At 51.9% G+C, this 15,855-nt stretch overlaps 1 protein-coding gene across 5 annotated transcripts; it reads left to right on the top strand.

Moving 5' to 3' along the window:
* Positions 1-70: 70 nt before the first annotated feature.
* On the top strand, positions 71-15,123 carry ACAD10 (acyl-CoA dehydrogenase family member 10). Of its 5 annotated transcripts, none has more exons than XM_035890431.1 (14): positions 71-932; positions 1,519-1,667; positions 2,513-2,707; positions 4,300-4,458; positions 5,246-5,405; positions 5,840-5,975; positions 6,780-6,848; positions 7,659-7,840; positions 8,399-8,549; positions 9,795-9,940; positions 10,778-10,951; positions 11,874-12,229; positions 14,339-14,407; positions 14,704-15,123. In XM_035890431.1, the coding sequence occupies exons 1-14, from the start codon at positions 767-769 to the stop codon at positions 14,779-14,781; spliced, it is 2,190 nt and encodes a 729-aa protein (XP_035746324.1). In that variant the 5' UTR covers positions 71-766; the 3' UTR covers positions 14,782-15,123. The 5 variants fall into 5 exon arrangements, with proteins under 5 accessions (XP_035746324.1, XP_035746327.1, XP_035746328.1 ...); XM_035890434.1 differs by having other exon boundaries at positions 14,343-14,407; positions 14,704-14,794; XM_035890435.1 differs by lacking the exon at positions 4,300-4,458.
* Positions 15,124-15,855: the final 732 nt, after the last annotated feature.

Raw genomic sequence — 15,855 nt, 5'->3', positions numbered from 1 at the left:
GCCCCTCCCGCCCCCCCCCCCCCGTGCCCTAGCGCCCCAGAGGGTGATTTTAGGGCTGAGAGGAGGGGTGGGCCGCTGGGGGTGGAAGAGTGGGGGGTGACAGGCCCGCCCACAGGCGCTGTTACCATGGCAACGCAGCCAAGCTGGAGGGACCAGGCCCCATCCCCTTAGGCCGAAGCATCCCCCCTCCAAAAATAAAAAAGTCAACTGCCTTTTCTTCTTTTCCCCTCATACCCACCACACTGGTATCTTGCAGCTCAGGGCCATGCCAGGCATTGGGATGGTTCATGCTTAAGTAAAAGAAACTAAAAAGACAGCCTGGCCCTGGAAATAAGGACATCGCTTTGTGGCCTAGAGCTGTCTGTGAAGGCTATAGGGTGCCCCTGGATAATCAAGATAACGCCGGCATCCTATAGCCCCTCTAACACATCTTTGAAACCCTCTCAGCATCGTCTGGATCGTAGAAAAGTGACTCCAGGGACATCTGGATCAATAGGCAAGCAACAGGAACACTGCAAAAATGTAGTCGCTTTGCAGAGTTTTGCTATGATTAGCGATCAGAAGTGTGGGCATCAGAGCTTAGTCAAATTGTGTTGTACCTGAACATTTGAAGGGCATAAGAACCCTGTGTAAAATCACATTCACGTGCCCCAATTTGGCCGGGACACCTCCTGTACATGAATCAATATTTACCCTTATAATTCTATACTCTGCATCCTAGCCTCTCTCCTCGGTCGACACCAGCCAGTTGTGAATTTTCCACAGCATGTACCTTAGGAGCATTGCCTGTGGGCCTCACCTTCTCCGTGCCGGGCTCCGGCAGCACCCACAGGGATTAATTCGGCGGAGGCGATCTGGTTGGTGCCGTTATAAAGCTGTGATCTTGGATGCGAGCAGCGTGCTCCTCCCGTCCCCTTACAAGACAGCTGCGGGTGTGTATTGTCATTTCTCATTTGCTCCTATTGCTTCTGTGCATGGAGGGAAAATAAATTTCAGATGTCCCTGTCAGCTGCCTCTGGTTCTGGTAACATATTCAAGAACTTGGGATGATGACGGGATTGGGGGTTGGACTAGGTGACCTCTAGGGGTCCCTTCCAACGCAAAACATTCTATGATTCTATGATGATGGTACCCCATTGTGCCATCAGAAGTACTGGACCTGACAGCAACCGGCAACCGTGTTGACAGCTCCAGATCAGGGCCTGAACCCATCTGGTAGTGAAACTGTCCTGTAATGACACCAGCTGATACCGCCCAGCGTTGGTACTGTCCATCAGGCCACTTTAAAAACTCTGTGTTCTCACCCCAAAGGTACCACACCAAAAATAGAGGTGAGGTGCTTCGGTTAGGGGAAGCACTTCTTCTCTCCGTGTCAGGGTAAATCACCCCCAGGCCAGCACATCAGTTCTCCTGAGTGCTGGTCAACACATCAGATTTCAGAGGGATTTCAAGCTCGTTTCCCAGTTCTGATGATGCCATACATGCTCTCTCCTGGCTTTCTTACTTTTCTCTGTATAGACTGGGAGGCCCAGAATTGTATTCCAACCGGCACCATCCAGCAAGCTATACTCTCTGGAGGGGAAAACAGTCCCTCTCTGAAGTACACAAGAGGAGAGCTGACGGCTGTGGAGTTTTTGCAGGAATTGGGACAGCAGTGCTTTGAGATTGTAAGCCAACTCCCCCCTCCTCTCTTTGTGCTTCCTGACTGCAGGGAGATGGGATCCTGCAATGTGGTGGTTCAGTGAGGAAAGAGGAGCTTTTAAAAGCAATCCTTTGATGGAAGGGTCTGGATTTACCATCTAGGAAGCATTGCTGTCTGATCAGGGCAGAATTTTCACGGCCATCATCATTCTGGTACCCAGGCAGGGTGGTCAGCTGAATTTGCCTTTACTTCCACCAGCCTCTTCCTGCATATTTTGTAACTTTTTTTATTTCGACACACCTCCACTATCAGCCGAGATGAGAAGTCAGAGAGTCAGCGATCAGCTAAAAGGCTTTTGCTGCTAGTTCGTACGGGGGCATGCTCAATGGTTGGAGGCCATGGTCTCCAGGGAGGGTTCTTAAGATCAGTAGGAGCCCCTCCACCACAGCTCCAGGAACACAGTGCAAGAATCCTCTTTTGAATAAAGTCTTTTTGAAACAGCTCAGTCTAAAATGCAGATTCCTTTCCTGCCTGCTGAATGGTAAAGCAGTATTTATCATCTCTAACCTGCCTTGATTCTGTGGCAGGTACAGTCCTAGTGCATTTCTCTTTCCCAAGACCAGCCCTTTATCTCTGCTGCTGCTTCAGTAGAATTTGTAATGTGAGAACACGTGTTTATTTGGTCTAAGCCATTTAGCTGGGAGATTCACGACTGCCTTCTGCTGCCAAAGGAAGTAGGACAGCAAGATAAGATGATCAGGCAACCCACCTACCCAATCACTCTTATTTTCCTCCCTGCTTAAAAACCATTTATGGCTAATTATCATTCTTGGGGGGTGGGGGGTGGGTTGGTTTTCTCTGCTTTCTCAGGCAAATGTCCGTGTTCCAGTGGACTCTTTTCTCTTGGAGTTAATCAGAAATGAGGTGACAAAACAGCTCCCCGTAATGGCAGAAGCAGTACAGTGTATCCGTGCAGAAGGTCTTAAGACAGCTCTTCTAAGCAACAACTTCTGTCTGCTGAATGGAGAGAGCTTTCTGCCCCTAGACCAAAAGCACTTTGATGTGGTAAGCCTGGATGGATTCCAAAATGCATTTCTGTAGCTAGGTCTATAGAAAGCTGCAGCTGAAATTCTTTACATGCAGGTACTAAGTGAAGGGCAACCAGCAGTGCGTATTAGTACACATAAATGCAACAGGCTGTGAAAATGTTTCCTGGCATAATTTGTTGTAGTGACTGGGCCTTGAAGAGGGTCTGAGGTACTTGTGCGTTTGAAAATTCATTGCAAAATGCCCACACAACCACAAGTACGCAAGTAACAGGCATAGCTAGCAATGTCGATAAAGGACTTGGCAGCTGGAACGCTATACAAGAAAAAAATGCTATTACCCAGTGCCCCTGCTTGCTTTATATTTAGTCCTTACTCTTTTAAAGCTTGTTTCATCCCAAAGAATTGCAAAGCATCTCCCACATTAGAAAAATCTCACTACCCCAACACACCGATCTGGCTGAGCTGTTGAGCCAGCAGAGACCCCTCTCCCAGCACGCTTTGCTTTTGCAAAGATGAAGCGGAAGATTAGCCAGGAACCTTGAGTGGCTTCGCTTTAACAGGCAGCTCTGAGGACTCGCCTCAGCATGGCAGAAAATTTGCTTTTTTGTGTGCCCCGACTCACATCTTTGAATTTCAGGAGTTTATTCATGACTTAAGTTTGTTTTATAGCCTTGATTGAGACAACAAAACATGCAAAGAAGAGCCATATCGATACATTTAAAGCCTGGGACTGTTTAAAGTTGTCAACATTATGTCATTATCGACTCAGCTTCCTGTGCATTATCCCAGTGACACCAGTGCCTATGAAGTTCTCTCAGCAGAGTCATGCTCTGTTGTGATGCCCTGTGGTACCTTTCATCCCAGGCTGTTTCAAAGCACTTTAATAACCATGGCCTATCTGGGTGTCATCACTCATGTGGTGTGGCTCTTCTGTAACAGCAGGCAACAGCACTGCACAGTAATTAGTGAAAAAAAAAATTAATTGAATGTGGATTTCCATTAAGACTGGCTTTTATGTCTATCTTATAGATTCATTTCTATTCCTAGAGTGTCTGTCAGCGCAGGGGTGAAATATTGCTTGAATTTCTTATGGGTTTGAGGGCCACGTGGAGATTCAGAGACTGAGTCAAGACTTCTTTGATCCAAATTTGGGCAGATTATTTTGCTCAACATCTCTGCTGCTGTGCAGATTACTTTGGCATGGTTGATAGGTTGAATGGTCAGGACACCACTTTTCCGGATCATGTGGAAGGTGGTGCAATCCAAGGCTTTCTTGGACAGCATTGAGCAATTGGTTCAGCGTGGTCTGGGACATGCAGTGAGTCTCCCACATCGTGACATCTCATTGGATATCTTCCATCCAAGGACTGGCTGATCCTGTTTAGCTTATTTGAGCTGACAGAGCCACAGCCAAGCAGTTGGCACCCACGCAGCCACTTGAATCACGTCCTATCCAGCTCTGTCAGCCCTCCATTCCCCATGTCCTTTATTTCATATGTTACTTAGACTGTCAGTCTCTTTCCCACCCTCCCATCCTCCATTTCCAACACTGCACAGATGTTTGTGGTCGCAGTAGGCTCATGCATAACCCATTTGTTGTTGCCATAGATGGTTGAATCTTATCAGGAAGGAATGTGCAAGCCAGATCCTCGTATCTACAAGCTGTGCTTGGAGCGCTTGGGTGTTCAGCCCCAGGAATCCATCTTCCTCGACAACAGCAGCCAGAACCTAAAAGCAGCAGCCCAGCTTGGCATTAAAACAGTGAAGGTACAAAGCAATGCAACCAGGGCAGGCTTTGGGTATGGTTTCTAAATCCAGAAGCTGTGTTTGGCTGGAATGGCTCGGAATTTTCAGTCACAGTGGCAGACTCATGTTGCCAAGCCTGTTGTTTCAGCCTGTCCTTATTCCTAGAGGATGTGGCAGGGTTAAAAGGGAGGATTACTGGCAAAGTCTGCACTGGCCTGTTTCATTCACAGCTCACAACCCTACAGCCAGTGTAACCTCGGAGAAGTTGCTTCTCCTTTATGGACCTCAGTTTCCTATTAGAGAAACAGCCCTAAATGTACAGTTGAGACAACCACATCCATCTGATGTGAGAAAATAAGACATTTAATAAATTTCTAGAAGCTCTGAGGCTTCATGGATCTGTCAGCTGGAGACTGACTGGTTAACCCCCAGGCTTTGGGGATAGTGAGCACAGGGGTTTTACTTTGGTAAGGAGGAAAGGCAAACATGGGACTGGTGGGAAGAGTGAACTCTGCTCCCCTGGATTGCACACAGGGAACTCCAGCTCTTAGCCCAGCCCAAGCTCACAGTGCCTACGCCACAGCAAGAAGTGCCTCTCTGGGACAGAGACCAAGGTGGGAGGCTCAGCGAGTATTGGTAGTGGCACTCTGTGCTGGCAGGGACCGACCAGTCAATTCCATGTGTCTTAGTGGACCGGTGCTGTTGGACTCACAGACAAATGCATCCCAAGTGTCCAGAGCTCGCTCTTTCCCAGGCAATTTTCTTTTCTAATTCTCACCCAGTGTTTCTCCCTCCCTCCTGCTTTCAGGTTGATGATCCAGAAGTAGCACTCAAAGAGCTGGAAACCTATCTGGGTTTTCCTTTGCAAGGGTTTGTTCCGTATACTCGTTCAGTGAGACCGGGCATGGACATCCCAAAAGATCATCTGCAAAAGTACCTTGAAAATATTTTCAGTGACCAGGCAACAGGTATCGCAGTGCTTTTTGCTGTTCAGCCTGAAACCTCGCATATCCCAGAGCCATTGGCTCTTTCCATGATATGACAGATGGATTGAAAAAAAAAATTAACAAAAGGCTCCTAACTCCATGAAAATGTTGCAGCCATTCAGGTCTCAGTGATCTGTCACTGTTTCCCAGAAATGGGAAACATTTTAGGACTTCCTGGTTTGGGAGGGGTTGGGCACAAGTTGCCAAAGAGATGCCAGGAATCTTCCTCTCCTGTGAGCCACCTGTGAGGAATTACCGTGCTCCCTGGGGACAGAGGAGCAAAGTCCTGGGTCCTGATTGCTGCAGGTGAGATCTTAGACCTGGGTGCAGGAAGGGAAAGTAAAACCTGGAGAAGTGGTGAGAAATAATCCCAGCTCATGCTTCTGTCTGCTGACCCTCTCTTCTCAACTCTTCAGGCCCACTGGTGTTACGGCAGTTTGGCCAGTCTACTCGGACCTATTCCGTCAAGTTTGGAGATCGTTTGCTAGTGCTGAAGAAGGAGCCCTCTGACAGCCTGCATCCCTCAGGCCCTGCTGTCAGAAGGGAATACAGGTGAGAAGGAGCTGTGCTCCTCGTGCCAGCTGACCGGGGAAGGCTCCTGTAGGAGATCCCAAACAGCCCCGTCCTAGGAACAGTGCTCTATTCCAGCCTTAGCTTTTCTGTTCCACATCATGCACACCGTTCACACGCCTGCCCTCCCACATTGTCCTCCCCTGCATTTTGCACAGCTCCATATCCCAGTCTGTGATCTGTCCTTTTGCTCCAGCGAGCCTGAGCAGTCCTGGATTGAGAGACAAGGCTTTGCTACCACCCTGCAGTTGGCAGCGAGTGTGCAGTTAGGACCCTGTGCCTGTGAAAAGCATCCTCCCAGCTCCCGCACTCTGATCCTTCCAATCCACGGAGCACACCACAGCTCTCCCAGCAGATGTTGGGAGATGCAGGATCTCACTGTCGCACCCGGCACCTTGGGTGGGAGAGAGGTTGCAGCACGACACTGCAACTGAGCGATGAGGAGCCTAGCTAAGGGCTGGCCCCACGCTGGAGCGGTCATGCTGCAAACCAGTTTGCCGTGCCAGAGATCCCTGCCTCAGCAGCAGAGCAGCAGGATGGTTAGGGGGGGCGGGGAGGGGTTGCTGTGATCTCCCCTTGCTTTTTCACAGTGTGTTAGTTGGGGCTCTAGGCCATGCAAAGATTTTGGTGTGCTTCTTTCCCCTACCCCCAGCCATGTTATTTTAGTGTTTTTAAAACTGAGCACAGGACTCTAATATTGTGTGTCTGCCTAGCAACAATGCAGTTTTAGTATTGATTCCCTAATGGCTTTCTGTGCTGACACGGCTCTCTGACTCGCCCTGGCAGGGTACTGAAGGCACTCTCTGAGGCTGGTGTTCCTGTTCCCCCTGTACTTGCGCTCTGCGAGGACAGAAGGTAATCTTGGCCCTCAGCTTTCGGTCTGTGCTTGACAACTTCAGCCAGATTCCCCCAAAGACGAGGAGAGGAGAGAAGGAGCCAGACCTCACAAAGTGCACTGGTCTAATTAGCGTTTGCCCAGTTTCGGGCTAGAGAAGCCTCTAGAAGTTCAAAGGACAGTAACGCTTTTATTTGGCTTGGCTTAGGTGTGTCCTATTTAAGCAGTTAATCAAAATGCTGTCTTCCTTTGAAAGGCAGCTATAAAACGATGTTGTAGGGCTTCCCGCTGACTCAGTAATGCTCAGGTTTCCAATAAGGAGGTGATTTTTCTAACTGCCAGTCCTCAGACTTGCCCCAAGATCTACAGCTGCGACAGCAGCAAGTCTGAGACCAAGACACCCTGTCTAGCCTGCAGTCAGCACAGCTACGCTCAGATCTCTGCTGGCTGCAGAAATAAGTCTCTGCACTGCAGTTAAATGTGTGTCCAACGTTTGTGATGTTTGCGTGCAGTCTGGCAGCCCAGCTCCAGAGCCCACTGCAGGGCAGGCAGGGAGATTGTTGGTGCTGCAGCCTGGCCCCAAGCTCAGCTTCCTGGGGTGGGAGAGAATGGGGACCATTGGTCTTAAAGGTCTTTTCCAACCTCAACAATTCTATGATTCTATGCCACAGCCGTGCGCTGGGGGCTGGCAGCCTGGGCGTGAGCTGGGTGTGAATGCTCAATGCCATGAAGGTGAGGCCTGGGGGCAAGTTCAAGGTGCAGGTGAGATTTGAGGGGTGGTGGGTAGCAGGATTAACCTCAGACCTGCTGGTTCCACCTTGCTTCCCCAGCACCCTTGGCACACCTTTCTACCTGATGGAGCACTGTGCTGGCCGTGTCTACAGCGATGTCTCCCTGCCTGCACTGCAGCCTGGCCAGAGGAGGGCAATTTATGCTGCCATGAGTCAAGTCCTCTCCAAGATCCACAGTGTAGACCTCAGACCAGCCGAACTGGAGGACCTCAGGGAGCATGGTGAGAGAAGGCTGTGTATCCTCCATCACCGTTTTCTTCTCCTGTGTATCAGCATTTCAAGGGATAGGCTCAGATACAGGACTTGGGCCAAACCTGGGGGCAGTTGGGAAAACAAAGATGAGCAGCAGGGTGTCTGAATCCCCAGGTGTGGTGGGAGGGTGCGGAGAGCTGCTGTTTCCTGCTGGCAGTCCCCAGAGCTTCCCCTGGTGACCAAGAGCTGCACCGTGGGTACAGGAGTAACTTGCCTGCTGCCATCTCTGACCAAACTTCCTCAGCTCCTCCAGTCTCTCTACAGGGCTATTCCAACTTCTTGGAGTTAGTGGAGAAGTTATGTTTTTGTCCAGGATCTGATTATTTCCACCAGAATATCAAATCCGGTGCCCAGTGAAGAATGTATGAGACCCCTGGAAATCACAATTAAACTCTTGGAGCTTGTCTCAGGGTGCTGGACTGAGATCTGCTTGGCCGTTTGACTTCTGCATGCACCTTTTATACATCTCTTTTGAAGCCTCTTTGTGCCTACCCCTTTACCTCAGAGCCTTTGTTCCCTTTTTACAGGTAATTACATTCAGTGGCAAGTTAAGACCTGGACAAAGCAGTATCAAGCTATGAAAACGCATGTTATCCCAGCCATGGAGAGACTCATTGAGTGGCTGCCTCTGCATTTTCCTGAATCTCAGAAGACGACAGTCGTGCACGGTGATTTCAGGTACTGCTTGGCTGACAGCGCTGCCCCAGAGCACATCACAGGAGGCAGAGGGGGAGAGAGAATGTAAAGCAATAAGCAAACTCCGAAGAGGTGCTGAGTTGGGCTGGTGCAGCAGCTTCAGAGCAGTCCGAAAGCTGGGCTCTGGGTCATGTTCAGCATTCCCCAGGCAATGAGACCTAGAGGGCCACAAACCCATTGCATCTGCCATGAGAAACGTATTCCAAGAGCTCTGACTGGGGCTGTCTTGCACCCAAAGCTCTCACATTTTCCCCAGTGTTTATCTGCCTACTGATTGATCTGCGGCAGTTCAAGCACCCATTTGAGAGCAGGAAAACTGGGGCAGGAACTGAAGCCCTGGACTCCTGAAGTCCGATTCCAATCTGGCTGCCTCAGCTGGTGTTTCAGTTTCCTCACCCAACCACTACAAACACTGGTCTAACACTGGGGGATCATCAACTGTTTCTGCAACACTCAGAAATCAGTCCTGGCACGTGCTGCTAATGGTATTGGTGCTTAAAGAGTTTGAGATGCTGCAACATGGATGGCAAAACCTGCCAGTGTTACAGGTGAAGTCACGCAGGAGCGTGGTGGCTGGGGACAGACGTGAGGGATGCTGAGAGCTACTGCTGAGTTGTAAGCCCCTGGCTACCAGGGATGTGAGGCTGCAGCGTCAGCGTGTGCCGATTCTGGGCCCAGGCCCCCTCCTGCAAGGTTTAGGGTGCACAGTTCCTGTGTGACTGGAAGCTGGTGAAGCTCTCTGCACCCCAGCAGGATGGCTGCCCTCTGTTTCCTCCTCAGTAGGCTGCTGCCCTCTCCTGGGGCTCAAACTGTTGAAGGCTGTAGGACGCATAACCTACAGCACATGACAGTGCAGGGCCTGGAGTTACTGTGTGCCTTTGAAATGACCAGAAGACCCCCCCCTGAACAGTGATTTGCCTGCTTCACTTTTTGGCTAGCCTGTCCTGTACCATCTGTTAATGACCTGAGGCCAACTTATTCATAACTTGGTTTCATTCTTCAAAGCAGAGTTTAATTCATCATTAACCAGGGAGTTCACTATTGAGTAATCTCCGTCCTCCCTGCCCAATGCTTTTAGAAATTAATCTTTCACTTGTGCAGCCTCCCAAAGGACTCAGCAATTTTTGAAGAGAGTGAAAGGCACTGGAAAGCACCTACTGCTGCTGAGCACTGGGATTTTTTTCCCCCTCTTGAGACTTTTCTGATCTCTTTTTCCCTCTGATACAGGATGGACAACCTGGTCTTTCATCCAGACAGGCCAGAAGTCCTTGCTGTCCTTGGCTGGAAGCTTTCAACTCTAGGCGATCCCATCTCTGATTTGGCGAATAACTGTATGGCCTACTTCCTGCCACCTCACTTTAATGCACTGAGAGGTACAGAGAGGGGCAAAGTCACATTTGACACATGGAGAGAGGAACCAGAGTTCAGAAACAGATTAGCTCCTGCCCAGAGAGCTCAGCTTACAGTTGGGCTCATTGCAGTTGGAAAGGGCTGCGGGTCTCGTACCAAATTCCCTGCTCTGCCCTTTCTCTCCTCCCTGAAGAACCCTGCATCCCTCCAGGGTGGAAACAGCTTTCTGCATGTGCACTAATCACTGTGCCACGATTGCCCCGTGCCCAGTTTGGCTCATATCTGCCACTTGTTTGGCAGATACTCTGCCATGCGCTCCCTATCCTGGTTGGTACCGACACCCTGTTTGTGCACATGGACCGTTGTTAGCAGTCGTGTCAGGGATGGCCCCAGAGAGGAGCACCCTGCTTCACTGCTTGCAAAAGCATTTTTAAAAATTAGTTTGGGTTATTTTCCCTCTCACTTCAGCTGGGGAACTCTTTGGGTGGGAAAGCTGTGAACGAGGCCAGCCTAGAAGGGGTTTGTCCGCAAAGTTATACACTTGTTAAAAATAGCAGTATAGGGGTAAGCAGGGAGGAAAATCACTCCGTTGTTTAGGAGGAAGATCCATCAATCACTGCTTTCACAATCCCACTCCACTGAAGAAGCCTGCCCCATATGCACTTCACCTTCGTGGGCTGGTGCCAAACCCCCGTTGCTATGCACAGAAACAGCACGGCAGCAGTGCAGGTGTGGGATGGGTGCCAGTGTCCCTGCTGCTCCACAGCTGCCTGGCTCTTCCACAAGCCTCACAGCATCCCTAGAAAGCTCTGAGCTCCTCACTGTCTGCTGCTTCACAGTTGCCTCTTCACCTCTTCCAGGCTTGAAGAATTGTGATTTGGGGCACCTGGGAGTCCCCACGGCAGAGGAGTATTCCCAGATGTACTATGGCCACATGGGAGTGGAATGCCCTGAGAACTGGAATTTCTACATGGCCTTTGCCTTTTTCCGACTGGCTGCAACGCTGCAGGGACTCTACAAAGGCTCTCTGGCAGGTGAGGAACCCGGCCACGCTGGCCCTGTTCTGCACAAGTCTCCAGCCAGAGCACAGACACGCGAGCACCGGCGCGGGGAGAGCTCTTGCCCTGAACCAGGGGAGGTCAGACCGGCAGCATGTGCTGCAGGGTTCGGGCACTTCTGGCTGTGAATCCTGAGACCTCCGAAATTCCATGTGCTACAGCGAAACATGGCATGTCTGGCAGGCTTGTGCTTTCAGCATAGAGCTCCTGTGGGAAAGATGGGATCAGAATGAGAGATCCTGTTTCACTCTGGAGATGAGTGACCCGAAAGTAATCGTGCAGCGGGTTATTGCTGCATGTAGACAAAGGGATGGGAATAGGGTGTCCTGTAAAGCCCAGAGCTCCCTCCCTGCTCCAGCATGGGCTCTGGAGGGTGTGAGGCTGCTACAGCCTCTGAGGCAGGCTGTGTTGTGTAGTCAGGTTGTGCCCTGCAAATGGAAAAACGAGCCAAAGGGGAGCAACACACATGACATTTCCCCGGCGGCTGCTTTTTGTTGGATGCAAGGTCTGGTCTGTTCCTGTTGTGCTGTTTGAGCTGATCGCAGGTTGCTGTGTGATCGTTTTTCTTTCATGGTAGAACTGAGCCGAGGCCAGAGTTCAGAGCTCAGAGCTGTGTCCCACAGGTGGAGCTCTCAGGCTTTCAAACTAAGCACCACCATGGAAGAGAGAATCAGAAAAGCAGGGAGGTGCTGTGAACTCCCTGTGCTGTTTATCTGCATACGCCAGGTCTGGCCTGGGAGTCTTTATCAGAGAAAAACAAGATGTTATTTTTGTGTTCCTTAGAGAGGAGTCTCCTCGAGTCCTGCTGGGCTGGCCCAGACAAGGGCACGTGCCACTGTTTGGGATGAGACTGCATAACACAGGCTCTTTCAAAGATGTTCTATTCTCTTGTCCCCAGGGAAGCCAGCCCCAGGTGAAAGCAGCCCAAAGGATGCAGAGTTTGTGGCTGACCTGGCCTGGGAGTTTGCCATAAAAGAAGGATTCCGTGTTTTCGACAGCCTCCCCACCACAAAGCCTCTCGCACGACGTTACAGCACCTGGGCCAGGCGAGGGCTGATCCTCAGCAGGAGCTATGGTACCTGGCCACAGCCTGGGGCAGCTCCCAAGCCCAAAGTCCCCCTGGTCACTCCCCCCACCAGCCTGCTGGGGATGGCTCAGGGCCTTTGCTGCCAGCTGGAAAAGATCATGGGTGTCCAGGGGAGTTTTCTGACTTCCCAGCCCAGATGGACTCCACGTCCTCTTCTAGAACTAAAGGTGGGACATCATCCTCTCTAAAGCAGCTTTGCTTTGCTGTGCCTGCACCAGGGTGGGGGATTGTGGCATGTCCCTGAGTGTCCATGCTTTCCTGGTCACATCAGACACTTGGCACTTGTAGAGTCCAATGGCTTGGAGGAAGGAGGCTGGGTTCCCATTGCTGGTTACAGTTGAGTAACAAAGTTCATATTCTGGGAAACAGCAATTTCAGAAGCTGGCACTCCCTTCCAAGATGAGCAGATTAACACCAGTCCAGCTGTAATCGCTGGTGCTGTTCCACCGAGGTCCTACCACCAATGCTGGTGGAGTCTGCAGAGCTTGGTTGGGCTTGGGCTTTCCAACACCTGCCAGTCCAGCATTTGCTCGTTCCTTCCCCTAGCAGGCCTCTGGAGCCTCGCTGGCTTCCTCTGTGTGGAAAAGGCTAAGCTAATGCTCTTTGTAAGAGTCCTGGTGCTTCCTTGGGAGATCCCTCAGATAGGGCAGGGAGCTGCTTGCACCTCCACAGCTTCATTTCCTCCTTTGTGTTCTCTTACCCTGCTCTCCCTGGCAGGGGCTGTCCCTGCAGACGTCCCCGTCAGCAGTCTCCTTCCCAGTGATAAGCCAACTGTGATCGGCACCGCTCTGGGATGCCTCTTGGTCCTGCCACCCTCCTGGGCTCTCCTGCACAGAGCGGGTACTACTTCAGCCCTGAACCCTCAAAAGGGAGGGACGGTGGTCATTCCCGGTGTGGTGGTGAGGAAGCAGAAACCAGCTACCAAAGTGACTTGCCCATGGTCATGTGGTGGGTCAGTGGCAGAGATGGGAGTGACATCAGGTCTTGAACTCTAGCGTTTTAATTACGCGTCTCTTCCTTCTGCCGGTGCAAGGCAGGTCAGGTCAGTATGCAGGTGTCAGGACACCTGGGTCCCCTGCCTGGGCTCTGGAAACTGTCTGGTTTCTCTGTGCTTCCACTTCCCAGTGCTGCTGGTGGCCACGGTGTGGCTCGGTGTGCTCGTGGCTCTGGGCTGGCTGGTGTTGCAAACAGATTTGCCGGGAGTGGTGTCATAAGTAATCATTCACAGAGTGTGTCATGAAAGCAAACATGCCTATCCTTGAGCTGCTACTGCGATTATATTCTTAATGTGTTCTAGTGACATTATCAAATTCTAGTGGGTTACTTAACTGCCTTTTAGCTGCCAAAAAAAAAAAAATCCCATCTGTTGTTCAGCCCTTCAGAAGCATTTCCTTGTGCTCTGGGCAGAAAGCAGCAAACCCCAGCATTTTGGGGTGCTTAGCAGCTGATCCCCTGAGAAGGTGGAAAAGGAGGGGAAGCAGCAGCTCTGGGGAATTTGGAAGTGCTGAGATGAGCGGCTCTCCTTGCCCTTCTTCCAAACACTCCTCTTCAGAGCTGGGAAAGGGCCGCCAGGTCTCCAGCCAGTCAGGACTGCTAGGCTCTCTCTACTCCATGCCTTGGGCTTGTGGTAGAGACACGGCTCCTGGCCTGGGGGACCAGAGAGCCCCCTCACCCCTGCCATCTCCCTGGCCATCCCACTGTTCTTTCCCTTGGCTTTGTCCCTGCACTGTCAGCCTTTGCTGTGGAAGCGTGTTGTGAAAGCCAGAGGAGGAGTTTTGCTGCCCGCAGCAGAAAGATAATGCAGTGGAGTGTTAAACAGCCAAGGAGGCCTGGTCTGTGATTGTCACAGTGGTCATAAGCTGGGTAAGGGCCAGGGGAAAGGACAAGCCCACCTCATGCCATCTGGCACTGCAGGGGAGGAGGTCGACCCAGCCAGCTCGGCAGCAAGATTCCCTCGGCTGAGGCGCTCTAGGCTCAACAGGGCAGCATCTTGGCTGATCCTGCCACGTCCTGCACAGGGCGCCAGCAGGCTTTGCACACCGGTCCCAAAAGCTGCCTGTCCCCACAGTTCTGCGGCGGGGTCCTCTCCAAGGTTGCAGAGCAAAGCTCAGTTTCTCTCTCAGAGCAAGCGTAAGCGCCTCTGGCCAAAGCACCGGGTACACAGCTGCACTCCCAGTGTTGTGCCTGGGTGGGAGCCAGGACTGGCTATTGGAGGGGGCTGGCACCAGGGTAGGGGGATGTAGGAGGGTATGATGTGTCTCATCCTCTTCCATCAGGCAGAGAGTGCCAGGACCAAAGGAGTGGCTCTGACGATGACTGTACAGGCCATGGATCAGGACAGCCAGGTGAGCAGACACATGCACTTAGCATTTGACCCTTCTCTGGCCCAAATACAGCAACACAGGGACACCTCCCATCTGGGGCCTCCTCCACACCAGGAATGAGGCATTGCAGTCTGGGGCCCATGAGCACGAGGGGTGATTTGTCTTGTCTGTTGAGGGGTCCCACGTGAGGACATTTCCCCAGCACTGTGTTCCTCAGGGCTTTTAGAAGGGGCTGGGGGGGGCATTTGCTACCATGGTTCCCTGGTCCCACAGCCCCTTACTTGCCCTGTGTGGGCTTTGATCTCGCTCTCACACAGGTCTCTGGAGCAGAGCATCTCAGCAGTGCGGACCCCAGCCTGGTGCTTCCCTCAGACCTGAGCTCCGCGTCTGGCTGAAGGTCCCATGTGGTGCACAGGACAGCGCTCTCCAAACCAGAGCTGAGCCACTAGCCACAGCGCTGGGGAGCCTTGGACCTGAGACTAAACCAGCCACTCTGGCGTGGGAGAGGTCGTGCTAACAGCAGCCTGGGACCTTCTGTATTTCAGAGCTGTTCGCTGTTATCTCATATCTGGGCTCCGTGCCTTTATTGCCAGGCTCAGGAGGTATGGGGCAAATCGACCCCTGGATCATGAGGCTGCAGGCAGTCAGTTCTGGCCTTGCGGGGTGGGGGAGTTGGTCAGTAATGACCAGGCTGGGGTGCAAGACTTGGTTTTGGAAATAAAGAGAACGGAGCAGGATGTCTCTCCTCCTTCAGCACAACACCTCCAGCTACCTGCAGACTCTAGGAGTTCCAGTCAGTGGTGGGGGGAACCGAATCAGGTCCTTGAGGACTCCTGGCTTCAGGGGAGACTCCGGAGCTGAGGCAGTGCCTGGACCCTGGAGCTGGGAGGAACTGGGAGTACTCCATGGTCCCATGACTGCAGGGGATCTCTCTGGGTTTCTCTGGGGATCAGGGAGGATGCAGACTGGATCAATGGGGGCTTTCAGTGCTTCACAGGGGCCAGCAGCAAGGAGAGAACTGCGGGAACAGTCATGGGAATTCCCAGGCTCCTCATGTGTAGTCTAGAATTAATTCAATATTAAAGTGATGGGCACAATTCTTTGAATTCTTCTTCAGCTTCTCCAGCGCGGGCGCAGCCTCACAGCCCACTTTCACAAGGCCACATCCATCTGGCCAGGGTCACCACCACATCCCTGCTCTCAGGGGCACAAGAGGTGCTGCTCAGCAACCTGCTGGCTGCTCAGCACCAGGACCCACAGGGAAGCCTGGTAACCTGAGTTTCGGTTTCTCTCAGGCTCCAGGGTGAAATTCTACCTCAAGGCCAGGCACTTGGCTCTGCTGCGGAAGGGGGAGGGAGCCTGTGTCTGCCCAGCCCAGGCAGCTGGGATGATTTCCTAGCAGGCACCCAGCCTTTGTGCCTCTGGCCATCTCGCCTTTCAGGCAGGCTGGATCCCAGCCAGCTACTGCC

Source organism: Egretta garzetta, unplaced genomic scaffold, assembly GCF_000687185.1.
Source record: "Egretta garzetta isolate BGI_Z169 unplaced genomic scaffold, ASM68718v1 scaffold343, whole genome shotgun sequence".
Lineage (NCBI taxonomy): Eukaryota > Metazoa > Chordata > Aves > Pelecaniformes > Ardeidae > Egretta > Egretta garzetta.
This window is presented reverse-complemented; position numbering and strand designations above follow the sequence as displayed.

Coding starts and splice junctions, on each gene's coding strand:
- ACAD10 (XM_035890431.1), top strand. CDS start 767: ATGTACCTTAGGAGCATTGCCTGTGGGCCTCACCTTCTCCGTGCCGGG. Junction 5,976..6,779: donor GCTGTCAGAAGGGAATACAG/GTGAGAAGGAGC, acceptor TCGCCCTGGCAG/GGTACTGAAGGCACTCTCTG. Junction 14,408..14,703: donor CCATGGATCAGGACAGCCAG/GTGAGCAGACAC, acceptor GCTCTCACACAG/GTCTCTGGAGCAGAGCATCT.